We start from the raw sequence: 26,503 nt of genomic DNA on the forward strand, positions 1-26,503 counted from the left end.
TAAATTGTGAACCTGTGAAGTTCTAACCTGTGGATAGGTTACATAGATATCAACTGAATCTATTAGTTGATTATATTAGTTATCAATCATTGTTGTTCCGCATGCCAGAAACTAGGATTACTGCACGTAACTACACACGTATGTATCATATTGAAGTCTAGCCGCAAGAATCTATGATTCTACTGGTTGTACTCAGGTGTTCTCCGGCGTACATTCCGCTCACTATAAGGAATGTTATATCTTATCTCGGGCAGAGAAGGGACCGAAACGGAAGAGAAGGATCACATGCGATGGACCACGAAATTTGCGATAAAGTTCGATACCGATAACAGGCAATAAATCGTCAAAGAAACCAGAAATAACAAATGATAGCGTTTTCTGCGTCTCTTTGTCGGTGCGTTTTTATCCGGTACGATTGAAAACATACTCAATTAGATGGAAAAGTGAACGTTACTTCCCATACTATCTGATTCCTGTATAAAATAATTGCTCCTTGACGTACCTTCAGTTAGTGCAAAAGTTCGATCCGAGCGGTGCGAAACTAATTATATCTCCTGTGATACTTTTACATCCCTCCTGTGCTCATCAGCGGATAGTTTTAGACATCCTGAACATCCAACCATGATAAGTGAGTGACCATTTGTGGAGGAAATTTGTAATGCTTTTAAAACTTCTGTATCTCGTAGAGCTTATTACCGTGGTGGTCATCCTCGGTTGGGCGTGGACAGGCACTGTTGGTGCTAATCCATGCGAAGGATCAGAGAGACAATTTGAAAGGCACGAAAATTGTACCATGTACTATAGCTGCGTTAATGGAGTTGCACATCCAATGACATGTCCCTCACAATACCCTATCTTCAATCTGGAGGGACAAATGTGCGATGCTGGTAATCCAGATGAATGTGTTAATTGTCCGGCGCAGGGCGTTCACAGATTTCCGGTGCCAAACACGTGCGATAGGTTCATATTGTGCGTCAGTGGAGTTCAAAGCCAGGATCAATGTCCTACAGGGTTACAATTTGATCACGTAAAAGAGCAGTGTAATTTGGCGTCTGTTGTTGGCTGCGCAGCAGATATAACTTGCTCCCCTACTGATGATCCTGCTTCTCCTACCCTTATACCTCATCCACATGATTGTACAGTGTATTTTATCTGTGTGGCAGGTGAACCTATCAAACAGGTTTGTCCCGAAGGTACTGAATTCAATGGAAATCATTGTGACATGCCAGAAAATGCTGAATGCCCACCTGCAACGGTAACTTTCTTCAATAAAATGAACCAACTCTAACTGACGACTCATTATTGTAAAAACATCATCGACACATCCATTCAGTTGCTTTATTTTCCTAATTCGTATTAATTTTATGCTTTGAATTTGCTCCGCAAGGGATCCAAGGTGAATTTTCCTTTCCCACACTACAGTAAAGCGTCCGTAGAGAGCGAAAAGTGTTCGGGAAATGTTGGCATAAAATATATCCCTGATTCAGAGGATTGTATGTACTATTACATGTGCATGAATGACAAAGCGGTTCGTTATTCCTGTGAGAAAGGCTTGATTTTCGACGAGGAATTGTTGAAATGCGACAATCCGGAAAGTGCCGTTTGCATTCGGGACAAAGCTGTTGAAACGAATCCTTGTTTGGGTAACACCGGAGTAAATTACACACCACATCCAAGCGTTTGCAGCAAGTACTACCTCTGCATGACTGAAATGAAATACGAGGTGTCTTGCCCGGACGATTCACTTTTCGACAGCATATCTAGAAAATGCCAAAGCCGATCCAAAGCCACCTGTTATAGTCAGCAGACTATATCGAAAGAAATTGGGAGCCCCTGTATAGGAAATCAAGGGGTAAACAATTTCCCACATGAAAGTGATTGTACCCAGTTCTATATGTGCATGGTAGAAACAGAACACATAGTCGCTTGTCCGGATGGAAATCTGTTCGACACAAAGACGAATAGGTGTCAAACTGCCTCAGAAGCAACCTGTTACTCGCAACCGTCGGATGAACAAACAACCACAACTTCGATTCCTACTACTACCGTCTCGAATCGTTGTGCTGGAAATCAAGGTGTCAACAACTTTCCACATGAGGGTGATTGTACCCAGTTCTATATGTGTATGGTAGAAACAGAACACACAGTTGCCTGTCCGGAGGGAAACTTGTTCGATATAAAGACAAACAGGTGTCAAATAGCATCCGAGGCGACCTGTTATTCGCCATCACCAGATACCACCACAATAACTACCATCACTCCTAGTACAACAACGGTAGCTACTACAACCGACACGCAACATATTTCAGAGGCACCAACTCCCAGCCCGGCAACGTCTCCAATACCCACTGCTCCCACCCCAGGATCGTCAACGGTTCCACCGCCACCCCCATCATCTACCATGATCCCAACAGTATGGACTACTCCTTCAACCAACCCACCAGGACTGTTTTGCGCACCCGATTCAGTGTATTACCGGCCACACCCTATCTGTAGTAAATTCTACCGATGTGTCTATGGCAAGCTTTATGAGTTAGACTGTCCCCAAAATCAACACTGGAACCAAGCCCGAGAGTACTGTGATCATATTTGGAACGTGAGTTGTACGTCTCAATAACAGTTGACTTTTTTTTGTTTGTATCTTCACATCTGATCGAAATAATTTTAATAAAAGCTGACACCATAGAAAGAAAGATAAAGGTCTGTGCTTAGTAGTAGTTCATACTATCCACCTGAATGTTAATAAATTATTATGTGTATAAGTTAAGAATTTGAACCATTCTAAGCATGAATCAATCCGATAGCACTAGGGTTCTCCTGCCACTCGTATATCATTCTCCAAGTCTAGTCTTGCTTCGTGTTTTAGTCTACCGCTTCCTTCGCAAATGCTCTTCCGTTGATGGTTTACAGAGCTCCCTCCTTCGATCCCTCTTCACACATCTCTTGTGGTCAGGACAGTAAATCCTTTCCATTCGGTTGAAGAACCGCTCCTTCATTATAGCTGCTTGTCATGCAGTTTTCTTTGAGGTCAGATCTCGCTCAGGATCTGAGCGAACCTTCAACAACCCACAAAATTTGGATAAGATTGGTCACAAATAGAGGAGTATCAAGAAGTTGTTGCCACGTCACGCAAAGTATACGATCCATTCCATTTTATATCAATGACCGATCGTGTATTGTAAAAAAATGAGCACAATTGTAAGTGTAGAATTGTATATGGTAGCAGATGTTTTAGAAATGACTTGATATATGAAACGATTTATTTCAATTTTCATAAATGAAAACCCAGAACCGAGAACGGGTCGTTCGGTTGAAACTGCCTGTTTTGTTGTGTTCATTTTCACCCAAGGAAAATTCATACGACGAGAAAAGTCGGAAAAGTGAATAAATATTCGAAAAAGTGATTTCCCATATGCGTTCCATATAGTATTAGGTGTTGTTAGTCCAATTAAAATTCGCATTGGGTTGAATAAACACTCAGAAAGTAAAAATTATAAAAGAAAAGTATCTTTTCCATTTCAAATATGTTTTCTCTATATTAAAGTTACATGTTTTTATTGTAAGAAATATTGATAATCGTGTTCGGTACTTATAATTACGTTGTATAACATTGATGAGTTTTTTTTTCTTTTTTATTTCATCAATACATAACACAGGAGGCATCTCGTCTAGGGTCACAGAGGACGGTTTTCATCATATCTCATTCCACTTCGACATCTTCTATCTGATATGCACCATCTAACGACTAATTATCATCCGTCTGGCATCATCAGTCGGCTGTAAACACTGGTGGAGCACCCAACAACCAAATAAAACGGCCCTTTTCAGGGCCACCAAATCATTATCGAAGAGTTTAACGATGTAATTCTTTGAACATATCCAAAATCAACAGATAGCTTAACGGAATCCTACGTCAACTATGCGGTCGTGTCTCAGACACAACCCTTCTGTTTTTTTTATTTGCGTTTTCATGTATGAATCATACAAAATTAAACGATGTTTTAGTAAAATTGAGAAAATTTGCTACAAGAATCATCAGTTGAACAATTTTTCTAGTTAGATTGGCTTGTTGTCTGTCAAATACTTTGGGACGAGGACTGTCTTCTATATTTTGTCAACAATTGATGAACGTAGATTCCAGAATATAGCATAGATTTTTGTTTCGACTTCTGGCTTGCTGATAATAGTATTGAATGACAAAAAAAAATATGGAAACATCATACGATTTATTGGTTTTGGTTGTAGGTTTATTACCAGCGGAAGTCGAATATCGTATTCCGATATCATTTTAAAATCGAGGATGGTGACTTCCGGTTCGTTAAAAACGGATCTGAAAGACCAAAAATGGAATGGAATTCCCCAACACGATCGTGAATAGTAGCGCTGGCATAGAGCCATGGGTACGCGAAGAAGAATGAAAAAAGAGAATAAAGTTTGATAGTGATAGAATATTGTTTAAGCAAGAGGGAGATCATATTTGAGTGGTAAGAACTTAACCTTAGAGCGACGCGTGTGGAGTTAGACAAAGTAAGAGCACATACAAATGCACACGCAAACGTCAACGGTCAACGATCAAAGTCAAAGTCATCTTCAACACGCAAACATAAACGCCCTTGCACAGGTACGCGCTAAAAGAACATTGATCTCGTTTTGATAAAAAAAAATATATCTTTTCTGTTTTTGAAGCAATGAAAACGCAAAATGGTGCTAAAACACGTTAGGACCACCTTCCTCTATAGGATGGACCTGTGGAACGGGAAGGGGAGATCTCAGTGGATAGTGAGAAGTATTCAGAGCAATAAAAACATAAAAAATAGTATACAGCTTGTTACAATACGGTGAAATTCTTATTTAATACAACTTATTGCTTGTGTGACGTGACAACGCTTTGAGGAGATTTCCATTTTTGCACAGAGCGCGTTATCACGTCACAAAATGCATGCCGATTTTTGCAATGTTCTTGCGAGTTTTTTTGAAAAACTGAATATGAAGGAATCACCCTTCATCTTTTCAAATCATAGAACAAAGTTTATTTGTATGTTTTACAACGGAACTGTGTATTTTCAGTTGATGTTCAAAAGTCGGAAACCGCAAAAAGACAGGTGTTGTCACGTCACAAAAGTATTGGTGATGTTGGTCCCGTCTCCTCCCCCTACATAGGTTTGAGCAAAACGAGTTATCTAAAGGATAATTTATTCATTTTTTCTGCATTGAAATCAGTAAGGCAGACAAAAAAAAATAACGAACTGATTTTATTTACAGATATTTGGTTCGAAAAATTGCCTTGTCAAATGACACGCCAAGTCATATCCGCCACAGAGCCAATACGGTCCCGACGACACCCTTGCAGCCAAGTGGTTCACCAAAGCACGAGCCCAACCGCCAGCCTTGTATTGGATTAACTATGAATATCTTCATCCAGAGAAATCGAGAAAATTTCTAGCCCGGCACTTAGAAAACTTTCAATTTCATATGACGGGCGACGCTCAATCTTATGTAGACTACTTTTATTTTTTTTAACTAATACTGTATAAAAACAAAATAAAAATAGTCCATTATCACCAGGATCATGAGGGACATAACAGAGATAAACACAAACTAAAAAAAAGATAATTTGAAAAATTAAATAGTTTTCATAATATAATCCGTTCAAGAAAGCTTCGTCAGGTTAATTGAAAATATTAAAACAAACTACAAAAAAAAAATCCGCATTAAATTATCCGTTCTTATAAAACTTCGTCAGTAACAATCTTCGTCTTAAAATTTAAAAAAAATATATCGATCGGCTGTTAATGAAACTTACTACTACTTTGACTATGAACTACTTTGAAAATGAACACCATAATTAAATAAACAATTCTTTGCTTCGCGGATAACCATTGCAGAGCGTTCAACATTAAAGACGAGGAAATGAATATGTTACATTTTAGTATCAACCGCATTATTTTGTATAGCAAACGCTGTAATCTCGATATTGGTGTTTCATTGGCCAAAATAAAATGGAAGAGCAAAAGTCTGAATGAGGAGAGACGATTGATTTGTATAGATGTACTAGCTGACCCAGCAAACTTCGTCCCGCCCAAAATTTGTTTTTGTTATCAATACCTTGAAACATTCTCGTTTTCATACTATGAGCAATTTCATGGCTCCAATCGCAGAACTGTTCATTGATTGATCTTCTTAACGACCCCGTTTAATTTACCTTTAACTATAAAATTCATAGTATTTCAAACAAAACTCATCATTATAATATCAGATTATTTTCAGACACAATTCTCGTTCAAGATTTTTCAACCACTTGCAAATAACATGTTTATCCGTTACATGGAATAAATGTTTTATACGCAAATTTAATAGAACAAAGACAGCCCTAAATCGGACAATTCCTTCCTCGAGCTCTGCTCATATCAACACATTCGGCGATACTTTTTTAATGGTATAGATAGAAGAAGATATAGGAGAGCGTTTCATCACATTAAAATCCATTTCCAGTTTCGAACAAAGATCAATTTCGCTAGCACAAACATCAAATGGACTAACAGCACTTGTCACTATGTAATTGTAGAACAAATGGATATTAAATTTTCCGAATTTTCCCTTTTTCGTTCAGAGTTTTCCCAAAATTTTCAATTGTCATGTTTGGTTGAAATATGTGTAATATTTTTATGAGCCCCCTCTCCATTCCAGAGGAGGGAGGGGTGTCATACCATCATAGAAGCATTTCTAATATCCAAAAACACTCACATCCCAAATTATGTTTGATAAGTTCTCGAGTTATGCAGAAGTTTGTGTTACGTTTGTATGGCAGCCCCCCCTTAGAGAGGAGGGAGGAGTGTATTCACCATAGAAACGTTTCGTGCCCCGTAAAACCTTCACATGCTAAATTTGGGTCCATTTGCTTGGTTAGTTTTCGAGTTATGCATAAATTTGTGTTTCATTTCAATGGCACACCCTCTCCCCAGTCCCCCTCAGAAAGGGGCGAGGAGTGTTGAGTCACCTTAGAAATGTTTCTTGCCCCCTAAAACCTCCACATGCCAAATTTGGTTCAGTTTGCTTGATTATTTCTTGAATTATGCAAAAATGTATGCTTCATTTACCAAATTTCCTCCATATGCCAAATTTCGTTTCGTTTGTTGAATTAATTCCCGAGTAATGTAATTATTTGTGTTTCATTTGTATGGCAGTCTAACAACCATAAAAAAACATTTATTGCATCCTACAACCTCCATATGCCTAATTTGGTTTCATTTGCCTGATTAATTCTCGAGTAATGCATAAATTTGAGTTTCATTTGCATGGCAGACACTCCGCCCCCCCACCTCCCGCCAAATCTCGCCATGAAAACATTTATTCCACCCTAAAACCTTCATATGCCAAATTTGGTTTCATTTGCTTGATTAATTCTCAATTAATGCAGAGATTTGGGTTTCATTTGTATGACAGCCCCCCCCCCCCCTTAGAGAGGGAGGAGGGATCTCAAACTATCACGAAAACCTTCCCCGGCCCCAAAAACCCCTACATACCAATTTTCACGTTGATCGGTTCAGTAGTTTCCGAGTTCATAAGAATCAGACAGACAGAAATCCATTTATATATATATATATATATATATATATATCGCGAGATTACCATATTTTTAGTTTTACTTATGTTCAATTTCAAATGCTTATATTTCAATCTCCATTTAACACTTGACACGACCTGATTTAAATCATTAGCGCTGCAGTGAATAACACAGTATCATCTGCAAAAAGATTGATATCAAAAAATCGTAAAACTCGTCGAAATGAAATCATTGGAAATAGTCCGTGGATTTCTGTCATAAAAATAGCATTCAAACCATTTATATGCAGTACTCGTAATTCCAAAGCGCTCAATCGTATTCAACAACAAGAGCCTAGAAATTGTCTCGAAAGCGCGTTTTAGATCCAAGAGAACAGCAATGATGGTATCTTTACATTCTGAATTATCTTTCCATTTTTCTAACACCAAGTTCAATGCGGTTTCACAGGAATGACCTTCACGATATCCCGATTGTTCTGGTATTAGCAAAGTGTTATGATTTAAATATTCCAACAGTTGGCCTTAAACAACTAATTCCAATATTTTCTCCAACGTGTGTGACATGTTGATGGGACGTAACTCTTCGGCTTCAACCGTTCCAGCAACCTTTCGAATATAGACTATCAGGGATTTCTTCCACACATGAGGTACTTGTACAGTTAGTAAAGATTTATTAATAAGGTCCAGCAAGATGTAGTCAATAGTATGAAAGCAATCTTGAATAACTCTAGCATTAACACTTTCCACTCCATCCGTTTTTCCAGCGATGTAGCCACTTTTCCCTCGATATTCCTCTTCAGCATCCTTTGGAGCTTCTTGTCGCTCAGGGTCGGCCGTCCGGAACAAGACTTTCTTTCGATGCTCTGATTGTTGTCCAATTGTGCCAAGATGTTGTAGATGCCGGAACGGGCGTATCCGGCGTCCATAAAGTGCCACATGATGTCCGTTTTCGACGTGTTCGCGTTCTTTGAACGCGCACACTTCTGAACGGAGTAGTTTCACTGTTTTCGCCATTACGGTTAGAGTTCGATTGATAGAGCTGTCATTTTTTTTTCTGCTGACTCATAGATTACTATGATCGATGCTGCATGAATAGTCAGTGAGTGTGAAAGTAAACCCGATTTTTTGCGTTCGCTCATCCTTTCTCATAACACCAATTTCTCGTTTGAGAAATTGTTGAATAAACATCGTTTGCCAGTGCGCGTAGAGTGGGAATTCCTTCTTAAGATTCATTGCACCTCCAACAAATTGCCGAAATTCGTAGTCTTACGTTGATCACACTTGACCAAATGTATTTGGTCGCAATATTATATGGATAGAAAACATTAAAATAAACTCTTCCCCTTAAATGTGATTTTCACTGTCAGCTGTCAGATTATTTTTTGCTTCGCTTTTGGATTCTTTCCCATCATAAATAGCATTGATCGGAACAGAAATAACAATAAATTATTTGTTTCTATTTTTTCGTAAAATATAATGTTATCACACTTGATTCATTTCCAAAAAGTATTGCGATTGAAAGAATAGTCAAAAAAAATACACGCTTTCGAAAATGTCTCGTTTCTAAATGATCTTAGCTTTGAAGGATTCTCGCTATACAAATTAATGTTGATGTCTTCGAAAACCTGATACTCAAATTATTTATAATTTATATATTGTAGACATTTTAGAATGAACTTGATCGAATTTTCTGAATATTTCACTTGACCAATCGATTTGATTTTGTTTTTTATCTTGTATTATTGGATGTGAGGAGCGAGGAGCTAATGCTCAGAAATGCTTCAATCTCGCGATCCATCACCTGATGCTCTTCTAATTTCAGCTAACATCGCATCCAGTAACTCTCGTTGTTACAATCGTTATTTTTCCATATTATGATCGATGAATTGTAGATGGAGAGCAAATGTGTATTTTTTTCATCCAATATCAAAAAAAAATAAATAAAATAAAAAATATTATTAGCAAAAGAAACTGTTGGAAATCCATAATCGATTCGAATATTCCCGTTCAAAGTCAGCAACATTTATCGAATTTCGTGCAAGAGTCATATGACGACCCTCCACACGCTTTATCTATATATCTATGCAAAGAAATGTAACGTATCAATAACAATGCGGAAGCTTCCTTGTCACTACTAAGTGAGATAATCCATAACATAGATTTCTGACGCCGGTGTGACCAAAATTTGCGATGAATAACCGATCATCAATCAAAACTGTATCAATTTTGCGAGACAGTATTGTCAATCGTGCACCGCTTAAAACGAAGTGACTGTCCACACTTTCGAGCAGTACTGGATGAAAAGCTGGCAAAGACTGGTATCTTTGGCTCAACTGTAAATAAAATGTCTTCTTCCACTTCAGGTAGATACTAGATGGTTTAATTCCCTGGTGAATTCAAATAACCTGTTTAATGTTCTCTATTTCAGTCTATAATGTTTGGCTCATTGCATGCCTGTGCTTCACATGTATCGTTACACACTCCTCTGGAAATGTAATCCGAAATCCTAGGATAACAGAGTGTACCGAAGATGGTTTATTTCCATCAGAGGAATGCAACCGGTTTTTCCTATGCATGCCAGGTGTTCCACCTATGCCTATGGATTGTGAAGGAGGCACAAATTTCAATCCACAAAGTCAACTATGCGAAGCGGACTACGAATGTGAAGAGGAGATAGCAACAGACATTCCCGCAACGACGACCACCACAATGTCCACGGAAACTACCATGGAAACGTCTGACGGGACCGATGGTACCACAGCAACGGACATAACTCCAACAACTGATTCTGGTACAACATTGCCAGACGGATTCCTAGGTGTTTTGCCACCCAATGCAGACTGTCCACCGCTGGGTGCTTTCTATAAAATCCACGGACAGGAGTGTACCCATTTCTATTACTGCAGAGATGGAGTACAACGTTTGCAGCGTTGTCCACTGGCACATATTTTCGACATGTTCGTAGGACAATGTTTGCTGCGTGACCAAGCGACTTGCTTCGCTGAATCAGGACAAGAATCCACATTACGATAGCAAAGAATAGAAACAGAGTTTGTCATTTTGTATATAACATAATTCAAAGAAACCAGATTTATGTATGATTATTTCAGTTACTTATAACATAGGTGATTAGTTTTCCAAAGCATTCTTAAATTCCTTTTTCTATCTATAACCAGAGAAAATTTGGATTTCGCATTTGCCAAGTGTACGGATGTTGGTTTTGTTTTACGTCATAATCGTTGGAAATTTTTAAGATATCAAAAAATAAGATATAAGGGAATGGGGCGGGGAACATGAATTATTGACAATTTATTTATGTGTTCGAATCTGCTGCAGCGTGTTCAGAGTATATTTGAGGATATATTTAGAACAAATCGAGACTATACTATTGTTTATAAAACCGCTAGTTGTTGTGTGCGTATTTGTCCTATAAAAGTCGGTTTCTCGCTGGCGAAACATTTATTTTATTTTCTTTATTTTTCTTTATTTCTTTATTATTTATTTTGTCAAACTATTGTAGACGATAATATCTTGGGAACTATGCGTACTCTATGGCGTAGCGGTTTTTAAATTTTCAAAGAATACCAAATGAACGGCTTTGTGATTTCTGTAGCGATTCCTGTAGTAAAAAAAAAATCGAAAACTGTAACACTTCGCAACAAACAATACACTTTTACATGATGAGAAAAAATTTGACAAATCGGTCGCATAGATCCTGAAACAAATTTGCCACAGGATGAAAAATCAAGGGAGCACGAATGCACGTCTTACCTTGTTGGCTGTTTGACTCTCTCTGACGAGAGCTGCGGTCAGAGAGAGTCAAACAGCCGATTTCGTCTCCCTTCTGGAGGAAGATGAAAGCGTGTAACGGAAGCCTGGTTCCGGCCACCCGACCGTAAAGTGTAGCAGAAGCTGAGGAAATATACAGTACAGAAGTATCACGTGAAGGCAGATGTGATCTTTTGGCCCGACATGACCTCGCCCAGTTATGACAAGAGATATAGCCTATTCAAGTAGATGGACCGACTGAAGATAAACATTGTACCGAAGACCGCCACGCTACCAAAGTCCTCCCCTCCCTCTTTAAAGAGGGTAATGGAGTGTCAAACCACCATAAAAACATTTATTGCTCCCTAAAACCTCCATATGCCAAATTTGGTTCCATTCGATTGATTAGTTCTCGAGATATGCAGAAATTTGTGTTTCATTTCTATGGCAGCTCCCCCTTAGAATGATGGGAGGAGTGTTGAGCCACCTTAGAAATGTTTCTTGCTACCTAAAACATCCACATGCCAAATTTGGTCCGTTTGCTTGATCAGTTCTTGAATTATGCAGAAATGTATGCTTCATTTGTATGTCAGTCTCCCCCCAGAGAGAGGGGAGGAGTGTCTATGCACCATAGAAACGTTTCGTGTCCCCTAAAACCTTCGCATGCCAAATTTCGTATCATTTGCTTCATTAGTTCTCGAGTAATGCCGAAATTTGTGTTTCTTTTGTATGACAGCTCCCCGTTAGAGAGAGGGGTGGAGTGTCTAACCACCGTAAAACATCAAACGCCAGCACAGCCATTTAATGTCAAACCGATATAGTGGTTCTCAGATTTTTGTGAAAAGTGGTAGATTTGTTCTTCATTGCAAACAATTAGAACCGTGTTTTTTTTCGTTAGGATGACCATTTCCGTTTTAGGGTGGTCCGAAAAAAAAATTTTCTCCTAAAATGACTTTTAAAAAAAATCATAACTTTTGAACTACTAGACCGATTCTAATGATCGATATATCAAATTAAAGCCAATCACCTTGTCTATTTAGGAAGAATACTACAGCTGCAGAAAACTCAAAGTTTGTTTCCGTTATTATTGATTGTATTTATTTTTTTGTTTTATGGACCAAGGGTGCTATATATTTTTTTATGTTTTCTAGAAAGCTGATGATTTTTTACATAATATATCTCAAAATAAAAGATGTGTTCTGTTTCGTTTTTAAGCTATTTTTAAAATTCAACAGATGGTTAAAAAATCATTTTTTATCTCGAGAACTAATCAAACAAATGGAATCAAACTTAGCATATAGAGGTCTTAGGGATCGATAAACGTTTCTATGGTACTTCGACACTCCTCCCCCCTCTCCAAAGCGGGCTCCCATACACATGAAACACAAATTTCTGCATAACTCGAGAACTAATCAAGCAAATTGAGCCATACTTGGCATGTGGATGTTTTAGGGGGCACGAAACGTTACTATGGTGGTTCGACACACCTACCCTCTCTCTAAGGGCATGTCTGTCGTACTAATCAAGCAAATGGAACCAAATATGCGATGTGAGGGTTTTTGGGTACGAGAAATGTTTCTATGATGGTATGACACCCCTTCCTCCTCTGAAAAGGAGAGGGGGTTCCCTAAAAATAATGCACATATTCCAACCAAACATGACAATTGAAAATTTTCGGAAAACTCTGAAGGAAAATGGGAAAATTCGAAAAATTCAATTCGCTCGTATTCTACAATTACATATTGACAAGCGTTGTTAGTTCATTTGATGTTTGCGGTAACGAAATTGATCTTCGTACGAAAGTGGAAATGGATTTTAATGTGATAAAATGCACTCCTATAGCGTCTTCTATCTATATAAATATAAATGGATCGCCGAATGTGTTGATAAGAGCAAAACTCGAGAAAGGAAGTGTCCGATATAGGGCTGTCTTCATTCTATCATATTTGCTGTACCGAAAATTTATTCCATGTAACGGAGAAACATGTTATTTGCAAGTGAATGAATCTTGCACGAGAATTGTGTTTGAAAATGATCTGATATTATAATGTCGAGTTTTGGTAGATGTACTGAAATTTTATCGTGAAAAATAATTTTAATGGGTAGATTAGAAGATCAATCAATGAACAGTTCTGCGATTGGACCCATGAACGTACGCTTAGTAAGAAAACGTGGATGTGAGAACGAAAAATAAATTTTGGGTGGGACGATCAGCTAGTGATGAATAAAAATGAATTTAATGTCAAAAATTTCATAATTTTTATTACATTTAATTTCAAATGAAGACCTCTAAAACACTCATTCAACATTTTTATTATTATTATTGATTTTTTATTTTGGGTTTGTTTTCTGCGCTGAAAAAATAAATAAATTTAATTTCACTAAAATATTGAAAAAGTTTTTGTTAGAATGTTTTTTTGCCTTAAATATGCACCAGTTGCGATGTATGAATGAGTTGTAGGGCACATATTTCACCTACTACCGTTTAATTATAAATTCAACAAAATCTGAGATAACTATTTTGAGAAAATCGTTTAGTTTTTGAAATCGATTTCTTTCAGAGTAGGATTTCAAAAAATATTTTTCTCTGAAAATTGAATTATTTTCCCTAAACTCTTCCAGAGATCACTTTTTCTGTAGGACTTACCATTTTTGAGTAAAAAAAAATTTTAAAAAATGGTCAAAAATATTTGGCGCTTTTCATTTGTGACTATGAAGGAGCGGTTTTTTCTTTGCTTTTTTTATTCCAAATCCTACTTAAAATTGTTTTTGGAACGAATTTTTGAAGCTTATCAGGACAAATATTTTGCGTTGCAGAACTTGTTATTGATGGTTTTTCATCCAAAGACTCGTGATTTTAATTTTAGTTGACTCAAATACAAAAAAATAATATGGATTTTAAAATCTCGCATTATGTAGAGCCGAATATGCTCTTTCAAATGCCGTCAATAATAATTTTATATGTTTACCATAGGTAGAATGTGAAACAAATGAAGAGGGCGTATGTTTGGTGAAGGAATATGAGAACTTTGAGTAAATTTGAAATATTGACAAATTCTACATCGCAAAATATTCGTCTTAATAAGCTATCAAAGTCTTCCGAAGACAGTTTGCATGTAAAATTTTAAATATAAAAGTTAGAGCAAAAAAAACCTTTTTTTCATGGTGACGATACCTAGAAAAAAGCGCTATATCGGTTATTTCAAGAGATAGAAAAAAAATTGTTCTACAATGTTGCTTAAAATAACTGTGGCTACAAAATTGTCGAACTATATTTACCTCTATCTATAAAGGTAAGAAAATTAGATTTTTTATTTCATCGAATATTTTGATCAATCTATTTTTGACAACATGAAAATGAGCGCTCTATCATATTTTACAACTTTGTGGAATACAGTTTTTGTCTAGAGAATAACTGTCGAGCTCTAGATGCTAACTTCCAATCAAATGCACTTCCTGGACAATTGTGCACTGACATTCTCAGTTTGTGTTCCCCTGAGACGTGTTCCCTACTGAACGTTCTGATTGAATATTATTCCTAACGACATGACATTTCTATATTTCACATCTTAGCATTCTGCATAGCATCCACCCGGTGCTGTTGCATACAATCGGAGAACATCGAGACCACAGTGAAATCGAGTGAGTTAGGAAATTTTAACAACGATTCGGCGTGTTACTTGTGTGTTCTCACACTTAAATTCAGCGAAAATATGAAGATATCGTTGCACGAAACAACCCTGATGCAGATGGCTTGGCGGAATACGTTGAGAACTGAAGAACAAACGTCAAACTCAAAATAGAGGAATCATTCTACACACATACATCTACAAAATAATCAATGTGGGGTGTTCAGGTTTTAGAAATGCACACTAAAAAATACATCAAATTTAGGTTATACAAATGTTGTTTGTTCCACCCTTAACGTTGGAGGACAAAATCGAACAATACAGGTAAGGCTGGCTGAGGTAAAAGAATGATTGAAACAACGGTTTCACAATAATGTGCATCCGATGCATTGGAAAATAAATAAAATAAAACGCATATTTTAACTCTAACCAGCTCTTAGTGTTCGAATTTCTTCGTGTTCAGTCTCTTTATTATATAATAGTATTTACAATAGTAAAGGGTGTGTCACATCAAATTGCATCACGGAAAAAACGCTGTAGAAATTCGCCCAGTAGACCGATCCTTTTGAAAATTTTAGACAGTAAAATAAAAACTATTAAACAACTTTTGGCATTTTCTTTTTATTCATACTTCGAGCCCAAGTCCGTATGCTCGCACCTTCCTCTTTACCCCGTCCATAAGGTTCTGTACAACGTCAGGTTGTAGTTTTTTTTGAACAGAAATCCATTTTCTCGTGAAGTCCGCCTCCGATTTGACAACTTTTGGGTTCTTCCGGAGGGCCTGCTTCATAATCGCCCAATATTTCTCTATTGGGCGAAGCTCCGGCGCGTTGGGCGGGTTCATTTCCTTTGGCACGAAGGTGACCCCGTTGGTTTCGTACCACTCCAACACGTCCTTTGAATAGTGGCATGAAGCGAGATCCGGCCAGAAGATGGTCGGGCCCTCGTGCTGCTTCAATAGATGCTGTAAGCGCTTCTGTAGGCACTCCTTAAGGTAAACCTGCTCGTTTACCGTGCCGGTCATCACGAAGGGGGCGCTCCGCCTTCCGCAAGAGCAGATCGCTTGCCACACCATGTACTTTTTGGCAAACTTGGATAGTTTCTGCTTGCGAATCTCCTCCGGAACGCTGAATTTGTCCTCTGTGGAGAGGAACAACAGGCCCGGCAGCTGACGAAAGTCCGCTTTGACGTAGGTTTCGTCGTCCATTACCAGGCAATACGGCTTCGTCAGCATTTCGGTGTACAGCTTTCGGGCTCGCGTCTTCCCCACCATGTTTTGCCTTTTGTCGCGGTTAGGAGCCTTCTGAACCTTGTATGTACGCAGGCCCTCCCGCTGCTTGGTCCGCTGGACGAATGAACTTGATAAATTCAGCTTATTGGCGACATCCCGGACCGAACTTCTCGGATCACGTCTAAACTGCTTAACTACGCGCTTGTGATCTTTTTCACTGACAGAGCATCCATTTTTGCCGTTCTTCACCTTCCGGTCGATGGTTAGGTTCTCGAAGTATCGTTTTAGTACTCTGCTGATCGTGGATTGGACGATTCCCAGCATCTTACCGATGTCCCGATGTGACAACTCCGGATTCTCGAAATGAGTGCACAGGATTAATTCATGACGCTCTTTTTCGACATTTTTCCAAATTTACGAAAAATTGACAGTGAAGCATGGCCAACGTGATCTATACACTCTTATCTGATTATAAGCGAAAGCTGAAAATATAATTCCTAAAAATTAAATTTCTACAGCGTTTTTTCCGTGATGCAATTTGATGTGACACACCCTTTACTTACACTGAAGCTAGGAACTTGAAAGTAAAAAGTGAACATTTGTATGAAAAAATATGCTTCTGAATTGAACATAAATATTTTGGAAACAAATGCATTTGGAATATTCAGAAAAAGGATGTGTAATGGAATATCAGACTTTAAAATATATTCATCTCATTTCGTATTGATATGTACTAATAATAGCGTAAAAATATACGGGCAGTATAAGTTATCCATAATTCTAGAAAATTTCATCAACCTCTACATTCAGCAAGTTACTCCGAACACGCATGTTTTCAATTCTGTATCGAATGCCTTAAAAATTCCGCAGTTTTGCACTCTCGGGAAGCCGTCCCGGCAATAGATAAATTTCCTGCAATCATCTGGGTGGGAAAGGAATTCAATCCCTTCATTGGGACAGCTGTTAACATCTTTCTGAAAAATGCAAAGAAAGAAATTCATCAAACCTTGGCGCACTAATTAAAAACAAACTAATGTGTCATTACTTTACACCTCACATTCACTGGATTGTCACAATCTGTAATCTCAGAGTTCCAGTGTAGATTCGGGGGACATCTTCTTAAAATTGCTTTGCCATGAAAGCACAGAATATAAGCACTGCAATCATTTTCCACTGACAGAAAGATAGGATCCTCAGGATCCTCTGCTGGACATTTTAGCGAAGGGATTGGGGTTACAGAAGTCACGGAGCCACCGTCGGTACTTGTTATTGCAGATATTGTGGTTGTTGTTGTTCTTAACGCTGTTGTATCTGGAGGCTGTGTGGTAGTTTTAGCGGTTGTCGTTATGGTAGACCTTATGGTAGTAGTTGAGAAAACAGGAGTAGTTGCAGCCGAAGTTTCAGTGGGTATTTCTGTTTCGAATCCTGGTGGTAATGGCACACCTCGACAATCCACATTAGCCGGGAAATCGCAGAGCAGGGAGTCGGGATTGAACAGCATTGTTGAAGGACAATTCCCTACATCACTTAACTCTTTGTCGCGACACACGAAAAATTGATTACACTGAAATGGACTGGGGACTCGATCATCGTCGTTCAGGTTCAAACAAACTGTTATATCCAAAACTTGACCAGTGACCATAGTGCTGATAATAACTAATATTAAATAACACACTTCTGCTATATTCATGTCGATCAAGGATCTACCTATCAAGGCTTGAGGCGATGCAGAATCATTCGAACTGTTTGAATCTCACAAGCAGCTGGCGTTATAAATAGAGATTTTCACATGGCGTCATTGACGGCTATTGGACATATGAATGATGTTTTACTTATTGCGAGACGTTTCCTTGTGACAGTTTCAGACCGATAACAAGGTAATTCGATACTCCCAGTTGACGGTACTCAGTAGGAAAACTTTTCATGGGTTGAAGGCTGCGAAGACAATTCCACGATAAAAATTATCTTGTTTGCAAAACCTTTATTGGCGGAACTTGATACAAGATAGAATGTTGAAGCTTCGGATTGCAGAAACTGGTAGCAATGTTGAACGGTTGTTACTTGTCAAGAAGGTGATATTGAGTGATAAAATCACTAGTTCTTGTATGTATTAATTACAAATCTTTCAAATGGAATTGTTAGATAATCTGAAAGTCTGTTTCCATTGAGACAATGTGATTCTGGAGCGCAATATTACAACGGAAATAAATACATTGATTGAAACAAAAACAATTAAAAGATAACAAATTTTACAAGATAATAAAACGTCATCTTCAACTATTAGTCATCTTCAGCGGACCCATATTAATCACCACACACCTCAATTCTTTACTAAAAACGACAAATTGAAGGCTAGACCTATTGTCACATCTTACTTAACAGTAACATTAAAGATCGTTCCAAAAATATTCTGAGAGTGTTTCAGTGCAGCGTTCAGTTGCTGAATTTTGTTTCGTATTACTAATATATCTATGTTCAGGTCCACCTATACTGAGATATTGTTGCCTTGTCGCATCTGGCTAGGTGTTTCATGACGCATGTTTCCTTGCTTGTATCCCATTGATAGTAGAAGGGACATCTTTGCAGAGTCATTTTACCCTGGTCACAAGAGAAGTAAAATTCACAAATTTTCGGATGCGGAAAGAAAGCGCTGCCTCGTGATGGACATTCAAGATCATCGACATTCGGAGGATTCACCTGTAATATTATGTTATTAGTTTCCATGTATATACACTTAGAGGACGTATCCACTAACCTGACAATTAGCCATTTTTGGGTCATCACAGAACTGCCTTTGATCATTCCAATGACTTCCAGAAGCACACTGTAACTGAAATGGTTCCCCGTTCATGCAGATGAAGTATTGTTCACAATTTGTCGTGCTCGGCAGAAAGTTCAAAACGTTTGGATCTGCCGTTTTACAGAACTCTTTCGCATTGCTGTTTGATGCAATGGTGGTGGTTTCGGTTGCTTCAGTTGATTCGGTCAATTCTGTCGTTTGTTTAGAAGTGGTGACTGTTGTTGGAACTGATGTGCTCACTGCGGTAGTTAATCTTTCGGTGGTGGTCGTTATAGGTGCCATTTCAGAAGAATCCGCAACTGTTGTTTCCGTGACTTCTTCCATTTTTTTACAGGCCACCTCATCATCGAAGCTGCAGTATCCTTTCAAATAATCGAATTTAGTCCCTGCGGGACAGTTTTCGACCCGGCCTATTTCGTCAACACATATATAGAAACTGCTGCAATCTTCGGGATTCGCCACGAAATTATTATTTGAGACACCTTTGCAGACGTCTTGTGGACTCTGTGCTGTACAAAACTGTACTGATAGCGCAGCAACTATGATAACCAAAATTAGAGAATCCATAGTTTAAAACGAAGAGTATCTGCACGCTCGCGTTTGGTATCTAACCGAATAGTTCCCATTCGGATAGGTATTTATTTGGCTTTTTCTAAGATATCGAAAGGGGTGTGTTTGCCGTCTTCCATATTATTGCTCTTTAACGAATAGTAGATAGTGATAATGGATATATTTTAGGCCAATTTCGATAACGAAAAGTGCAATTTATTGTTTTCGAACTCACGTGGGAGTGTCGTATTTTCGTACGAGCGAATTGCAGTGAATTGAAATGGTGAATTGTCATTCTGCATCGATGTGTGATAACACCTATCTGATTACGGTGTTCGTCACCGAATTACTGAAGAGTAATGAATTATGGGTCATTCGAAAATATATTCAGAAGCCATGAAATCATTAATTGCAAAGTGCAGTAGAACCACGATTATCCGCGGAATAGTCGGGCAAGCTCACCGCGGATAACATAAGATGAGGTGCAAACAAGAAAAGAAAGTTTCGACATGAAACTTATGTTTGAGCCCCTTTTAAAGGGAGGGGGGGGGGAGGGTGGCAGCCATGCAAATTAAACACACATTTTTACATTACTCGTGAATTAATCAAGCAAATAAAACCAAATTTGGCATGTGGAGGTTTTAGGATGCAATAAATATTCTTTATACGGTGGTTAGACACTCCACTTCCCTATTTAAGGGGGAGCTGCTATACAAACGAAACACAAATTTCTGCATTACTCGAGAACTAATCAAGCAAATGGAACGAAATTGGGCATATGGAGGTTTTAGGGATCAATCATTGTTTTTTATGGTGGTTTGACACTCTTTTCTCCTCTTGAAAGAGGAGACGGGGAGGGTGCTAAACAACTCGAGAACTAATCAAACAATTGGAATTAAACTTAGCATATAGAGGTTTTATAGATCGATAAACGTTTCTATGGTGGTTCGACACTCCTCCCTCCTCTCTAAGGGGAGGCTACCATACAAGTGAAACACAAATTTTTGCATAACTCGAAAACTAATCAATCAAATGGAGCCAAATTTGGCATGTGAGAGTTTTTGAACATGAGAAATGTTTCTATGATGGCATGATACCCCTCCCTCCACTGAAATGGATAGGGGGTCTCGTAAAAATAATACACATATTCCAACCAAACAAGACAATTGATTTTTTTTAATGTGATAAAACGCATTCCTATATCGTCTTCTATCTATGTGAATAAAAATGGATCACCGAATGTGTTGATAAGAGCAAAACTCGAGAAAGGAATTGTCCGATTTAGGGCTGTCTTTATTCTATCATATATTCTGTATCAAACATTTATTCCATGTACTGGAGAAACATGTTATTTGCAGGTTAAAAAATCTTGAACGAGAATTTTTTTTAAAATTAATCTGATATTATAGTGACGAGTTTTGGTAGAAGTTCTAGGAATTTTATAGTAAAAGGTAATTTTAAAGGGTAGATTAGAAAATCAATCAATGAACAGTTCTGCAATTGGACCTATGAACGTGCGCTTAGTAAAAAAACGTGAATGTGAGAACGACATATAAATTTTGGGCGGGACAAAGTTAGCCGGGTCAGCTAGTTAAATATAATAAACGCTTACATTGAATATCAGAACTCACAATAATGCATTGGGTATCTATATATGAGTATTTGGAGGCTATCTCTATATATTGGGTAGGGGAAAAAGAAATGTCATATATCGTCAATATATGGCAACATTTGAACATATCTTGTGTTGTACTTATCGCATCGGGTCATACTATACGGCTATTTAAAGACGACAATCTTTGCTACAAGTGTCGTTTTGACAGTGTTGTGATTGTTCTTTTCAGTCTCAAGTTATAGCGCGTCAAAGATTGAGTTCACCAAGCAAGAAATTCGCCATGTTTTACGTTTTACTACCTGCGAGGTAAAACTGCAACGAAGGCGGCCGAAAAAATTCGTGTAGTTTATGGACCCGATACTGTAACGATACGCAAAGCACAGCGTTGGTTTGATCGATTTCGTTCTGGTGTAGTGGCTGTCGAAGATACACCCCGAAATCCAATGTTACAACCATTCGAATTTTCGAGCGCAAATGAACAAATGTCTTTTAGAGACAATATGTATTCAGACCGCTTCTTCGCTGAGACTAAAGCCCTACTTTTTTGACGATATTTTTGGCCAACAGTTAGAATTTCATGGAAATAATATCTTTTAAAAATACACGTACGATATCATACTGAAATGTCTTCACATATATCATAATGTCTTCACAAAATCATATGTCTTCAAAACGAAGACGTGTCCTCAAACCTGGCATCTCTGGTTCGCCACAAAGTGGAAGAGAGACGAAATCGCTAGAAAAGATTACCTGACTAATTTTCAACAACGATGATTATTTGAAATTTTCATTAATTTGTTTTTTTTTACTTGCTACATGGTATAAGTTAACTGTTTTTGTTTTGATTTAATTAATCAATTTATAATGAAGTAAACTCTTAATGGAAAACATTTATTATTTGCTCAAAAAAACATGCCTTTTATTGACCAACTTACTCCGTGTGTGGGGTTAGTAGGTCAATTTATTCTGATATATAAAGACGTTAAATAAAAGAAAAATGAGGGGCTTAGAATGAAAGGGGTGTAAGTGATTTGATCGATTTCTCTAAATCGACTCTCTCTTTTGGTCATAACTTAGCTGCAAATACATTCCCAGTTGTATTTGAAAATGTGGAAGATAGGTCAGAACCTCATCTATCGGATTGTATAGCAAACTTAAATTGGAACGTTTTTGCAGTTGAGTTATTAACTAAATAAAAAGTTGATGAAGAGAAATCTATCAAGTCACTTACACCCCTTGCATTCTGAGCCCCTCAAATGTCAAATAATTGATTCTCTGGTTATTTTTCATTGAAATGGCAAAAGGTAAGCTTCATTGTGGTACATAACATTACAACGCAAAACTTCGTACTACAAAGTTAAAGCCAAATTTATTCAAAAATGACCAACTAGCCCCGCCCTACTCAGTATAAACAAATATTGTTCTCCATGCTTGAGGAGGGGCCTAATGAAAAACTCCATGTATTGCGGCAGAGTATTATTCTGTATGTCCAAACAGAAAGATAAAAGGCGGAAGACGCCAACCTAATTATTTTTGTGTTACATGCATACACCTGAACTGGATTTTGGGGACTGTTTCTAAAGATATCATACGATTTATAGCATATATATTTTAGATGAAAACAACACATTAAAACGCATTGTTTAGTAAATACTTAGTTTCCATAAAAATAAACAAATCATGTTCATCTTTCACAATCTCGCAAAGTTATACATCACTCCAAATTTAATACGACCGCAAAGGGTTAATACAAAAATATAGTTGATAGTTTGACCTCTTAAAATCTATGTGTCTGGGTCTGCAAAAATAAAAGAATTGAAAAAGGCGGTGGAGGGGAGGTTTCGGGTACATAACCGAAGGAACGTAGGGCTGCACCAAGACCTATCAATTTGAATAGTTATTCTTCGACTCGAAAATACGAGTGAATTTTCCGTATCTCTTAGAAAAATTACATCTCACACGCTCCCAAAAACATCATCCCCAAAGAAATAATTCACGAATTACACTATTCAGCATCTTTCGCAAAATGACAACAAAAAATCCGAAATCGGATTGTGTTGGTGGCGACTACCATACGCAATGGAATGGATTTTTCTTTTCAAACAACTTTCAAACAAAGAACACAGGATACACTGCAGGAAAGTTCCTTCTTCTCATCTTTGCAATGTGTTGTACTTTGATGCAACTTTCAATTCAAAAGCAATGCATGAATTCATGAAAATTATATGATAGATCAGAAAGCCATCAACCAAGGATTGTTTTTTTAAGAAAAGATTGCATACTTATAAATAGGATATATACTCAAAAAATCGCTCTGCACACTAGATTGAGGGAACCAAGCACTCCGAATAAAAAAATCTAATAACCGAAAAAACTTGTAGGAAAAAATGCACTAAAAATATTTTCTCAGTGCTGAAGGGGCTATTCACCGTATGCGGGTTTGTATAATTGAGTATGCTTAAAATTTTAATTTTTCTTTCCAATTCAGGTCATAGCCAGTCGATGAAGCCTTCTCTCCTCATCTCCTTTAGCTGCAGATCTTTAATAAAAGTATATTTGAGACTAACTAAGCCTTTATAAAGGCTGCCCCAAGCATTAGTTAGTTGTGGGGGGAAAACTTTACGTAAACTCTTCCGAAGCGCTGAGGCACAACATTCCCGGTTCGATGACCAAAGGGCAGCGATCGGTTCGGTATGGATCGAGTGTTATTTATTCAATTTAGCATGCTATATAATCAAACCGGGGTGGGGCTTGTGATGTAATGTTACGTTTCTTTTCAGGTTTACATTGTATTGAGCAAATTCGTCGTACCTCAGTAAAGAAAGTAAAGAAAAAAGAAGTAAAGTAGATTTATTCAAAGGCTAGATTCGAACTAACAGGATGGCAATCGAGTGTCTTGACTATGCTGCGTAGCCTAACTGAAGACGAAATAGCAATGAAGGAACAAATTTTCCTAGACAAACCACAACAGTACGAACGTGTCTGAACGTCAAACAAAATTACATTTCAAAACATCACAAAACGAAACAACGTGTTAGAAAACGGTGCTGACACAAATTTTCGAACCCACATGGGGTTTGATTGGTGCACGGAAGGCACGGAAATTAATTTGAACGTTTACTATGTCACATTTAGTTCGGAATGTTCTGTTATTCAGAGAATTTTTATATGAAAAAAGTCATGAACAACAATATACAATATAACAATATGACACTCCTCACTTGAACATGGCGACAAGGATGACTTGGAAGATTCTCAACTCCTAAAAAATCGCGGGTTATTCAGAACCTTTTAAATTGGCCTCTTCTCCATGTGTGCCAAAATACAATGAACAAATATCAACTAAAGATTACAATGATGTGCATGTACATTAAGTTATGAGCGTAAGAAATATTTTATCAGTATTGGGATCAACTTATCAACTTCTTTACATGAATAATTCAAAAGTGAGTCGTTCGAAGTCATAACGTATATCTCACCATTTGCCACCTATACGTATTATGATTGTTATATTTCCGTTTACGAATGTTATTTTTATATGTCAACATTTTACGGTCTAAGAAAAGATAGAACGTTCAAAACAACTTTACAAAACGGCGTATAGATTTTAGTTTCAGTTTACACAAAAATACATCACAAAGCGAGTGTTCCCATCACCAACATTATTGATATATTGCAAGCAGGTTTATTTTAGTTTTATAATTCAATCATCAGTTTTCACATGTCATTTTTGCAATCAACTGCTTCCTGAAAGTTGCAGGAACCCGTGTTGCTATCCCACAACAATCCCACATCACAGCGCTTCTGTGTTGATTGACCTTGGTAGCACAGATAGTAGTAGCGGCAGTTTCTTGGATGTTCAACCCAATGGGCGGATTTGTCGGCACAGGGTACATTTTTCGGTGTCAACAGCGATTCGTTGATTGCCTTATATGGGGTAAAATTAGTACAACGTGATTCTTCAGCAGGCGTACACCAGTTGTTAAGCGGATCCCAGTGTAGTCCTTGTGCACAACTATTGGCATGTGGCTCGCCGTTATAGCAATAGTAATATCTGGGAAAAACAGAACGTTGTAAAGTTGATTTTGATCATTAACACGACTGCTATTATGTCTTACTTGGCACAATCGAATTTATCGGCGATGAAAATGATTTCCCGATGATTGTTCCACATTGGACAAATCTGTCCCTGAATGCTGCATCTGGCGAAAACAGGGAACGTACACTGTCCTGATAAGACATCGAAATGCAGTCCCGGTGCACAATTTTGCTCGACAGGTGTTCCATCAAAGCATATAACATACTTGGAACAACTATTCTTGTGAGGAACGGTCGATACTCCTGTGTTGGGACATTTATAATTCGACAGATTGGGATTGGATTCGATGTCTATCGAGCCAACGGTTGTAGTTCTGATTGGGGGGACGGTTGGCAGAATCGGTTTTGCAGTAGTCACTGTAACAAAAGGTCCTTGGTTACAATTCACCGTCGCCGGTGCACGACAGATGCGGTATGTTTGATCCCAATACAATCCTGCCAAACATTGGTGCCCTTCAAATCTTCCACCTCTGCAGGAATAATATCGAGAGCAATCTGTCTGATGCCGGAAGATGCTCCTATCTCGTATCCCCACGCATTCAGGATCTACCTTGATGGCAGCGTGGATACCTACCACCAAGGCAATAGCGTATACCGCAGATTGAACAACTTTCATTATTATCCGGTCCGATTTCAATTGTTTATTCGTGTGCAGTTACGAAATTTCACTGATTTGTTTCAGTCTTTTGCAATTGTTTTTATCCTTGACACAGCGGCCGAATTGATAAAATTGGTTGTCGGTATCACTGGAACATATTAATGGAACTAACTGGTCGCGGCCACTTATCGGTACTGTTGTTTGTTTTGCGCGAAATATTTTCTTTTTGTAGAACTTCTGCGAACATTGAGTCCATTTCGTCTGTTGGTCCTAATTGAAAACATTTGTTTTTGCGCTGCCGTTCGGTGAGATTTTGGCAAAGTGAAAATGCCGTTTAGTGCTATTTTGAGTGTTTTCTTCTGTTTACACTTATTCGGGATTGAGTCGCATAATGTTTTCGCAAAGTGTAACTCTGGATCGGTGTGAAATTGAGTGAGATATTTATCAACAATGATTATTTTCAGAACAGATGATATCATGGATGTTTTAGTCGGTTTGTTATTTATTGTTTTTGTTTTTGCCTGTCTGAGGTAATATTTTATTCATTGATTTGAAATAACAACGAATTTTTGAACTGAAGAAGAAGTATTGAACATTGATTTATTGTGGATTACTGCAGATTACTATACATGCACTGTCAGTTCGATCCATC

At 37.9% G+C, this 26,503-nt stretch overlaps 3 protein-coding genes across 3 annotated transcripts; 1 reads left to right on the top strand and 2 right to left on the bottom strand.

Moving 5' to 3' along the window:
• Positions 1–513: 513 nt before the first annotated feature.
• On the top strand, positions 514–2,770 carry LOC129764806 (uncharacterized). Its single transcript, XM_055764303.1, has 3 exons — positions 514–628; positions 687–1,255; positions 1,388–2,770. Exons 1-3 carry the CDS (start codon positions 622–624, stop codon positions 2,615–2,617), a joined length of 1,806 nt encoding a protein of 601 aa, XP_055620278.1. The 5' UTR covers positions 514–621; the 3' UTR covers positions 2,618–2,770.
• Positions 2,771–18,381: 15,611 nt separating this feature from the next.
• LOC129764809 (probable endochitinase) lies at positions 18,382–19,582 on the bottom strand. The gene is made up of 2 exons (XM_055764307.1): positions 18,947–19,582; positions 18,382–18,888 (listed from the first exon to the last, which is right to left on the bottom strand). Exons 1-2 carry the CDS (start codon positions 19,556–19,558, stop codon positions 18,667–18,669), a joined length of 834 nt encoding a protein of 277 aa, XP_055620282.1. The 5' UTR covers positions 19,559–19,582; the 3' UTR covers positions 18,382–18,666.
• Positions 19,583–24,585: 5,003 nt separating this feature from the next.
• On the bottom strand, positions 24,586–26,032 carry LOC129764807 (protein obstructor-E-like). Its single transcript, XM_055764304.1, has 2 exons — positions 25,274–26,032; positions 24,586–25,209 (listed from the first exon to the last, which is right to left on the bottom strand). The coding sequence occupies exons 1-2, from the start codon at positions 25,867–25,869 to the stop codon at positions 24,873–24,875; spliced, it is 933 nt and encodes a 310-aa protein (XP_055620279.1). The 5' UTR covers positions 25,870–26,032; the 3' UTR covers positions 24,586–24,872.
• Positions 26,033–26,503: the final 471 nt, after the last annotated feature.

Source organism: Toxorhynchites rutilus, chromosome 2, assembly GCF_029784135.1.
Source record: "Toxorhynchites rutilus septentrionalis strain SRP chromosome 2, ASM2978413v1, whole genome shotgun sequence".
NCBI classification, from domain to species: Eukaryota; Metazoa; Arthropoda; class Insecta; order Diptera; family Culicidae; genus Toxorhynchites; species Toxorhynchites rutilus.